The sequence below is a fragment of the Echinops telfairi genome, unplaced genomic scaffold (assembly GCF_000313985.2).
Source record: "Echinops telfairi isolate 266 unplaced genomic scaffold, ASM31398v2 ScPeMD7_7468;HRSCAF=8506_0, whole genome shotgun sequence".
Taxonomy (NCBI): domain Eukaryota; kingdom Metazoa; phylum Chordata; class Mammalia; order Afrosoricida; family Tenrecidae; genus Echinops; species Echinops telfairi.
In genome coordinates, this window is record NW_022111369.1 from 18,136,350 (window position 1) to 18,146,046 (window position 9,697).

Sequence of the window (9,697 nt, forward strand, 5' to 3'; positions counted from 1 at the left end):
GCTTGAGGGCACCTAACAATAACAGTAAAAATCAACTTTGGGTACTTTGCTGACATTTATGTTTCATACCGATTCTTTTAATAGTACTAGAGCTCTTAGAAATTGTAAGTGGGAGTGTAAATCAACAGAAAGTTTATTGGATAATAGTTTAGTAATAAGTAATTATGAATATATTTTACCTACCAAGTCAGCAATGCTGGAAATATGGACAATGGGTAATACTCAGTAAGCAGTCAAGTAGGCAGTGACCAATATTCTCAATCAAAAATATGTCCTAATAGAAATAAGGCCCAGCTCTTCTAGCCCTTAACAATCCCACTCTTTCATTTTATATCAGTTATTTGGATGGGAGGAGGAGTAAGCCAATGCTGGATAGATTATCTTCTTTGTTTCATGGTTCATCAAGGTCACTGCAACTTGGTCAATTGTCCCTTAGTCCAACTAAAGAGATTTTCTCAACACCACTTGCAAGATGTTAAGCTTCTTATACAAATTGATTTCACTTCCACTGAGTAATCAGATCTGCATACCAACAAAGTGAGATGCTTGTGATAAACTGCTTGAGAAAACTATCTAGTAACAACATATTAATTTCAATTATTAACCCTATGATCGAACAACTAAATGAACACTCAAATTTAGAGACAAAGATGATCATCTCTGCATTCAAAACCAACAGAAAATTAAATTTGTACATTGTGTTCATGCTCATACATTTAAAAGTCCAAGATTTAAAATTCAACAGACTTAATAGAATTGATTGTGTGTACTGAACTATTCAACCAGTTGTTCAAAGAGTGTTAAGAAAGAAACTACATGGTTAAGAGCAATAAACATTGCACAATCCGATCTTTGGATATTTTAACATTGAAAAATTTATTTCATATTACATTTAGGAACCTCCCTACTAAAACAGAAGCTTGCACATAAAGCACAGGACAGTCTGCATACACTTGGATTTTCCATGTTGAAATTTGTGATGTGAATCTCTCCTTCTATATTCACCTGTGGTACTGAAGAGGAAGAAAATCAGCATGAGTACTATAGGCAAGGTAGGTGTATTCCTCTCTACATCAAGTCATAGCATTATTTCTGTGTTTATCTATTTACCACTCTCTACTCACCCAGCTAAGAACCATATGGACAGTGGGTTTAGTATTGGGCTGCTAACCACAAACACAGCACTCCAAACTCACCAGTCACTCCACAGGAGGAAGATGAGGCTATCTGTTCAGAGAAAGATTCCGTCTCCTACACTCTGTAGAGAAGTTCTAATCTGTCTTCGAAGCTCACTGTACATCAGAATTAACTCAAAGGCAGTGGGTTTCATCACCCAGATAGTCTCTGGGCTCTTAGAAGAAAACACTGTCTTAAGTCTGAGTACTTCTCCTCCTCCTTTCCCCTTTCTTTTATGTCTTCTACTTGCTTGCTTTCACCAGTTGCTTTCATTCTTCAAGTAAGCAATTGCCAAACCTTGTGTCATACTCTCTAGAGTTGAAGATGAAAAATAAATTTCCTCCTTCAAGGACCTCACAGATCTTTAAACAGAAGCATGTTTAAAAATCATGAAAATCAAGGCAAACAGCATTCCAAATCACCACAGCTGGTCTCTTTCCCCCTAGAATAAGAGAAGAATGTGAGTCAAGAACAGACGGTAGATATGAAATGTGTGTCTAATTGATTCTTCAAACAATTTTGCCAGGATATCAGAAGAACTGGATGGTGCTCGCTACCATTGCTGAATGTTTTGACCAAATATTCCATAGAATAATATTTACCAAAATGGTGGAAAAATAGAACAGAACTTAAAATTCTCAGGGACTCCAGACTTTCTGTAGCCATGAGGATTGGATGAAACTATTGACACTATTGAAACTATTGATATGAGATTATCTTTGAACCTTAAACCAAATATAACCCCTGAATTATTTGTTTAATCAAACAGTGGTTTAATTTAATTAGTAAAAAATATCTGCTTTTAACATTGTGCTTTTCTCAGAACTATATATGAGACAATTCAGAAACATATATGGGACAACTCAGAAAATGAGAATGAAAATGGTTGCATAACTTGCAAAATGAATGTAATTGATGTCACTAAAAGGTACACATATAAGTGGTTGAAGTTGGTGTATATTTTGCTGTGTATATTCTCAACAAGAACAAAATAACTAAAAACATAGTGTATTAATTTTTTAAGTATGCAAGGTTAGAAATGAAGAATGAGACTATAAAGGAAGAGGTTCAATCCAATTTGCCTTGCCAGAGGTGACAGTTCCGTGGAAACTTCCAGGAGAAATAAAAATGTACCAGTTAGGGTAAGAAAAGAATACACAGGTAGACGAAGCAACATGAGAAGAAACTTAGCAAAATCAGACTCACTGCCATCAAGTCAGTGCCGACTCATAACAACCCAGTAGGTCAGGCTAGACCGGTGCCTGTGAGTGTCAGAGATTCTAACTCTTTACAAGAGTAGAAAGTTCTGTATTTCTCCCTGGGAGTGGCTGGTGGTTTCAAACTGCTGACCTTTTGGTGAGCATCCCAACTCATAACAACTACTCCACCAGGGCTCCCACTTAATCCTATAAGGTTTCTGTAAGTTAGAATTGAAACATAGAGGTAAGAAAAAGATCTTATTTAGGTATCTCCAATATATTATTCAATAGACCCAACAGGAATAGATGAAACTATTCAGTAGGAATCCTCTCTTTCCATTAAAAATAAAATGACCTATGAAAATCTGCTTCATACCTTTATCTCCACCTATGTTACATATCCAATGTGTAAATAGCCCATTCTTATCAAAATCCAGTACTCTGAGGAGACAAGCACGTTCTTTGATTTGAAGAATTGTCATTCTAGTTGGAACATTGACTGTCTGCATCCATCAGCAAAGTCCAGTCTAGAACAGGCCATCTATCAGGACTGTACCATTGCGCACCAGTTCACAGGGTCAACATCTTTCTGTTTTCACGAGGATGGGTTCTGGTCAACTTGGCCATAGCTATCTACTATGTCATACGGGCACCAGTAGCAAACTTTAGAGTTCACACACATCTCCCTTCGTTTCAGATCATCTGGCCTCTTTACATATTCTCATCAGCAATAGCTCTCTGGGGCTCTGTCATGCTCATGGGCTCAGTATTCCCACAATTCTTTAAACCAGACAGCCCTTCCTCTTCGCTCTCATTTCCAGCCTGTATGAACTAGGTCAACTGGTACCAAGAGAACATGTCTTACTTCAGTCAGTCTCTTCATTGTTGTATCCTCCCACTTCCAATCAACAAATGGAAATAGGTGGTCACCTGGCAAGCAGACCAGACTGCTCACTGGATCTCATTAACTTTCAGTCCTAGAAGGTAGTTTTCTCTGAGGAGCATAGTATTTTCCAACCTAGGAGTATCCAAAGAAAACTGATCACTTCAAATTTCAAAAAGTCTTTCCCCCACGCTCCCCCCGAACTCTTTAAAGGTGAATCTCCTGTCTCTGTCTTGAGCTGTTGGTGGTCCCACAGTCCTCTCTGTGCCCCCGCAGCTCCATGCAGGGACCTCATCCTCTGGGCTTGGTGTGCCTATATGGAGTCTAGGCCGACTGCCCCTTTCTCTTTTTCCTTCTCGGTTTGCTTCTGTCTGGGTATGGTAGGTCGGTTCCTTTCCCCCACCAGAAGGTCTAGTGTCGTTCTTGAGCCACACACTTCCAGGGTGGGGGTGAGGCTGATTCTGGTTGGGGCTGGCCCTGTAGTCCAGTCACACTCTGTTCTAATAAATTGACATTCTGTGATGCTCACCCCACCCCACCACACACACACACACATGATCACTTAAGACAAAATAGGTGCCTAAGCAGATGTGGTGAAGACAGAGAATGGTGCCTGGCTATTAAAAGATATAGTGTCTGGGGTCTTAAAAGATTGTATCCAAACAAGCAGCCATCTAAGTGAGATGTCAACCAAATCCACATAGAAGAAGCACACCAACATCAGTCACCGTAGGATTGTAAATCCTATAATCCAAAATCGAAGGAGGGAATAGTATCAGAGCCTAAATTGTGAGAATCCAGTTTGCAGAAGGCTATGGATGACAATGGGAGCCCAAGATTCATTTGTGGAACTAGGTAGGAACAAGCCTCTGCTGGTCTCCCTCTATCCATAATAGAGGGATGGGAGGAAAGTGGTCACTAAACAGTGCATTGGAGAGATTAATCTAGAAGATTAAAAGGATAAACCTGACTTGAATAGTTAAAACCTTGTCAGTTGATCTCCATTTTAATGCACTCTGGGCCTGATCTGGTTTTAAACATTTTCTGTATTTTTGTTTGCTTGTTCATATTAGGTTTTATCTCAGTGTTATGTCAATGGGAGTTACTCTCTTGAAGCTGTGCTATGTGTTTTTCTGCTATATGAAATTCAGTATTGATAAACCTTTAAGGACAGCAAATAGAACAAGGGTTTCCTGGGGGCGGGGGTATTACAGTGGTGGTGGAACAGTAAAAGGGAAACAATGTCAACTGATTGTGGTAGCAATCGTACAATACTGCTTTATGTGATTGAACTATAGAATGATATGATATATGTATTAACTCCCAATTTCACACACACACAGCATATATACTCAAGTATAAGCTAACCAGAATATCAGCCAAAGCACCTAATTTTACCACAAAAACTACATTAAAAATGTGTTGAAAACTTGGCTTATACTTGAGTATATAGGTATATGAATTTTAAAAAAGAAGAAAGAGAAATGTCATTTTGGTGATGAATGCAGTACCATTCCTTTTCATCTGTGAGTCCCTATGTAATAAACCATATGATTTTCTGATTCAAAAAAATGGCTAATGCCCATTCATTTCAGCTCACTAATGCCTAGGATTTCCACATGTTAAATCTCATTTTTTACAGATTCCAATTCTCCTAGATTCATACTTTGTACGTTCCAAGTTCTGATTATTAATTGATGTTCACGGCTGCTTTTTCTCATGTTGAGTCACACACACCCCTCCCCCCATAATCAAATGAAGGTCTCACAGGCTTTCCTCCACAGGCTTTATTTCACCCATAGCATTAATCAACTCTCCTTCGGAAGGCAGCTCTTCATTGGTCATATTTTGAGCGCTTTCTAACCTGGGAGGCTCATCTTCTAGGACTACATCTGACAATGTTCTGCTTCTGTTCATGAGATTTTCAGTAGTGGACAATGTTATGGTGCTATCCATAAGGTTGCCAGTGGCTAATTCCTCTGATTCAGACAGCCTATTTCTTCTCCCGACTCGGTACATAGTCTGGAAGATTTGCTGAAACCTGTTTCCTTTGGGGCACCCTGCTGGTTTCTGAAATGCCAGTGATGAAGCATCATTGCAACACACAAGCCACCACTGTGCAACAAACTGACGGACAAGTGGTAGATCTTTAATAGAGGAAGCATTAAACTCCCAAGCCTAAAGCAATTTCTCCTTAGGCCCCCTATTTATTTTCCAGGTTATCAAGTGCAAAGCAGCCATCCTCTGGGAACCTGGTGCACCACTTTCCATTGAGGAGGTAGAAGTGGCTCCACCAAGGGCACAGGAAGTGCGAATCAAGGTAAACCACAGATCACACCTGCACACACACAAAATCAGAGCTTTTCACTGCGAGTCATACATTCTTTTCTTAATGACCAACCTAGGGCAGGGCGGGGCTGGCACACTCTCCCTGTTCCTTTTCAGCCACATTTGGTGCGGTGTTTAAACCTAGGCAGTGTAAACCTAGCCAGGTCTAAACCAACTCCAGCTCCTGACAAGCCGGCATGGGACTGATTAGATAGAACGGTGCTTTATCAACCACGGCTTCTCCCAGGTGGTTTTCAGGAGTGGCTCTCTAGAGCTTTCTTCTGAGGTTTCTCCCGGTGGACTCAAATCTCCAACTTTCGAACTAGATTCCCAAAAAACAAAACTTATATTTAACCTACAGCTATATTACTATTTACCAGTCAAAAGGAGTTTCTTGCGCAAAGTCATGCTTTAAGCTGTACTTCACATTTCTATAGGACATTGTTATCTTGACATATGTTGCACACACACACACACAAAATACTGCTTAAAGCAACACCGTTACTGGGCATACACCCAAAAGAAATAAGAAACAGATCACAAACACACATTTGCTCCACCATATTCATGCAGCACAGCTCACAGTTGCAAGCAGCTGGAAACAGCCCAAATTCCCCCAAGTAGAAGCGTAGATAAAAAAGGCCCTGGTACATACACACAATGGAACACACACATCCCTAAAAAACAGTGACAAAACCATAAAACACCTCAAGATGAGGAGGGATCTGGGAGACATGACGCTGAAGTTAGTCAAGCACAAAAGGACAAATACAGTATGAGTCCCCTGCAGCAGGAACAAGCCGCAGACAGGGCCAACTCATCCAGTAAAGCATCCAGTCTGGTAGCGAGCCTGCCCAGTGCCAATGAACCACACATCCACTCTAGGTAAGTGTTGTGAAGGTCACTTGGCCAGAGGACACATGGAGTCAGCTAGAATCAAATGGTGTGGGGGGAGAGGGGAAGGGATGGGGGGTGCTGGAGGGATGCTATCTGCTGAGTGGCTGCCATTTGGCTCTGCGGCGAGGTCCCTGGAGAAGGAGGCAGCCCTGTCAGCGGCATAAGGCTCACTAATGGGAGGGGCTGCGCAGAAGGGAGAGGGAATGGTCACATTTGAGGAAGCGTAGGTACATGTCTGTTGGAGGGAGGGAAGGGAGGGCTGGACTCTAGGTCTGAGGAGGAGTGACTGGGGATGCTTCTTGGGGTCCCTAGGTGGGGAATCTCTTTGGTGGCATGCAGCAGGTGGGCAACATTGAACTCGGGTGTCTGGGAGGATCCCAGGAACGCAGACCAGGTGCTGTGGAATGCTGGGACACTGAATCCTGCCTGGTTCTTTGGGGCGGGAGGCTTGCTCCAGAGGCTGCATCTGTGAGATCCCAGGTGGGAACTCCACTGGGTGAACTGGACTCTACCTCAGACACACTTGTAACCTGAGGACTAAATTCAGCAAACGCAGAAGACGGCTGTACCAAGAGTGGAGGACGGTTGGTTGGTGGACAAAGTTTTGCTGCTTCAACACCCTATATAATGTAGCAAGATATGTATTGTTCCGGCAGTCCTGTGACAGACATTCTGCTGTATTCTATTTATGCTTGTTCATATTAGGGTGCACCTCACAGGTGGTTTCCTGTTTTCGATAAGTGAAACCCAGGATTGATGAGTCTTTCGGGGCAGCAATTAGAACAAGGGTTTCTGGGGTATGTGCATGGGGTGCAGGGGAAAGGGGTTGTAAGATATAAGGGAGATGATGTCAAGGTGTCCAGGAAATAAAAGTACAATTCTGCTTGATGTGATTGAACTATGAAATTATGTGACATATGCATTAACTCCCAAGTAATAACATATTTTTTTAAAAAAAGAAGCATAGATCCAGAAATGGGTTTGGGGCTCCCACTAAATCTTAGCTCACTGAATAGCAGTTAGTTCTTACATCATGACCCTGCTCTATACTCGCCCTCAGGAAGGGAACACAGAAGATATGGGTGCTATAGCAAAATGTGGAGAAGAATTTAGATGGTGGCCAGCTATCAGATAAAATAGATCTGGGCTCTTAAAGGCTTGTCTCCAAACAAGCAACCTTCTAAGTGAGGTGTCAACCAAGTCCACATGGAAGCAGCGCACCATCATCAGTCACCCATGGATTGGATTCCATATAATCCAAAGTCGAAGGAGGGATCAGTATCAGAGTCTAAATTATGAGAATTCAGTGTGCAGAAGGCTATGGATGACAAGATACATTTGGGAAAATTCATTGGAAATAAGCCTCTGAAAAACTCCCCCTATCTAAAATTGAGGGATGGGAGGAAAGTGGTCACTAAATAGAGATCTTGGGAGAGAGGAGTATAGAAGATTAAAGGCAGAAATCTGAAATTGAACGGCTAAAATTTTGTCAGTAGATCTGATCCCCTCCACCCCCACTATGATGGAGGCTGAACCTGATCTGGTTTCCCAATTTTTCTGTGTTTTTAGATTGTATTGTTTTGTTTGGGTTTTGTATGTTCATACTGGGATGTTATCTCCTAGGTGTTATGTCATCGGGGGACATCCTCTTGAAGTTTTGTTATAATTTTTTCTGTTTTTCCATATAAGAGATGGAATCTATAGGTACAGTAAGTAGAAGAAAGGGTTTGTGAGGGCGTCGGGGACAGTGGGGGGGGCAGAGTTAAAGGGAGACAATGTCAAGGAGACCATGTAGAAAAAGAACATTCGGAAACTGAGTGAGGCATCAATCGTACAATTCTGCTTCACGTGATTGAACTATGGAATGATTGATATATGTATTAAATCCCAATTAATAATAATTTTTTAATTTGTTCGATTACATATCCTGAAGCTATGTAAGATTAGAACTGGAAGTGAGCAGGTTGTTGTTGTTGTGTGCTGTCAAGTAGACTTTGTAAGTTCCAACCCATGGTGACTTGTGTCGGAGCAGAACAGCCACGTGGGATTTTCTCGGCGATCATTTTACAGAAGCAGACCACCAGGGCCTTCTCCTGCAGAGCTGCAATGTTTTGATTACCAGCTGAGTGCTCAATCACCTGCGCTCTTGGCCGGGACCACTGGGTGTCTATTACTTTACGGAGAAGAAATGTAAGGCTTTCTAAAGTTTAGTGGCTGCCCAATGCACACAGCTAGTTAGAAAAAAGTTAGGTCAGGATCGTTTCCCCGACCTTGGTTGGATGTTTGGAATCACCTGGGAGATTTGAAAACTGATAAATGGACATCACCTTGAGAGATGCTGATATTCTGATCTAATTGACCTTGGTGAAGTGGGAGCAGCCTTGGCATGGGAAGTTTTTAAATCTCTCCTAGATGATAGTAAAGTCAGCCACTAGGCTAAAATGCAGTTCATCTGACTTGTTGTTCAGGGTTTTTAGCTGTTATTATTTTAATCATAATTATGAGGATATGAAGTACTGGTTCCTGATGTATTACCCAAAGGTAGTCAATTTCTAAAGTAAGTTGTCTGTGAAGTCCATTCCCTCTTTTAAGAAACTCTTTTCTGGCCTACGTCCTCTGCTAACCAGCAGCCTCTCCAAGTAAGAACGATGAGGCTGCCTGCTTCCATAAAAGATTCAGTGTTGAAATGAGTTGGAACCACTTTGATGGCAGTGGGTTTGGGTTTTGGTATCAGTGAAGCATATCAAATTAGCAAAAGGTTTTTATTTTTAATTAACTATTTGGAACTACCTATATCTGAGACAGAGCACATGCTTTGCCTTCCTTACAGATTGTGGCCACAGGGCTCTGTGGCACGGAAATGAAAATGTTGAAGAACCTTCGCATTTATCCCATTATCCTGGGCCATGAAGGGGCTGGAATAGTTGAGAGTGTGGGAGAAGGAGTGAGCTCCGTGAAAACAGGTATGGATTGGGACCTGGAGTGTGGAAATAGCAGCAACCACATTAAATTATAAAAGCAATTCTTAATATGTTGAAATTGAGTCGATACTAGTTGAAATATTGCCAATTCTTAGAAAAAGAGAGATAAGTATGTTACCCCAAAACCCTTGTCCCTGGGTGTGTTAACACCACTTCCTTTCCCCCACCTTCCCCTCCCCCATGTCCCCCCAAAACCAACAGCCCCGTTGTTTTCTCCTCCCGATTGTTTATTC

At 41.6% G+C, this 9,697-nt stretch overlaps 1 protein-coding gene across 1 annotated transcript in view; it reads left to right on the forward strand.

The window, feature by feature from the left end:
* The first annotated feature begins 1,034 nt into the window (after positions 1-1,034).
* The window catches only part of LOC101664016 (alcohol dehydrogenase 6), a 31,348-nt gene continuing 22,685 nt past the window's right edge, over positions 1,035-9,697 (forward strand). The window contains exons 1-3 of the mRNA XM_004703278.1: positions 1,035-1,052; positions 5,477-5,578; positions 9,314-9,446. Of these exons, the coding sequence (XP_004703335.1) occupies positions 1,035-1,052; positions 5,477-5,578; positions 9,314-9,446 (253 nt within the window). The remainder of the gene's footprint in view (positions 1,053-5,476; positions 5,579-9,313; positions 9,447-9,697) is intronic.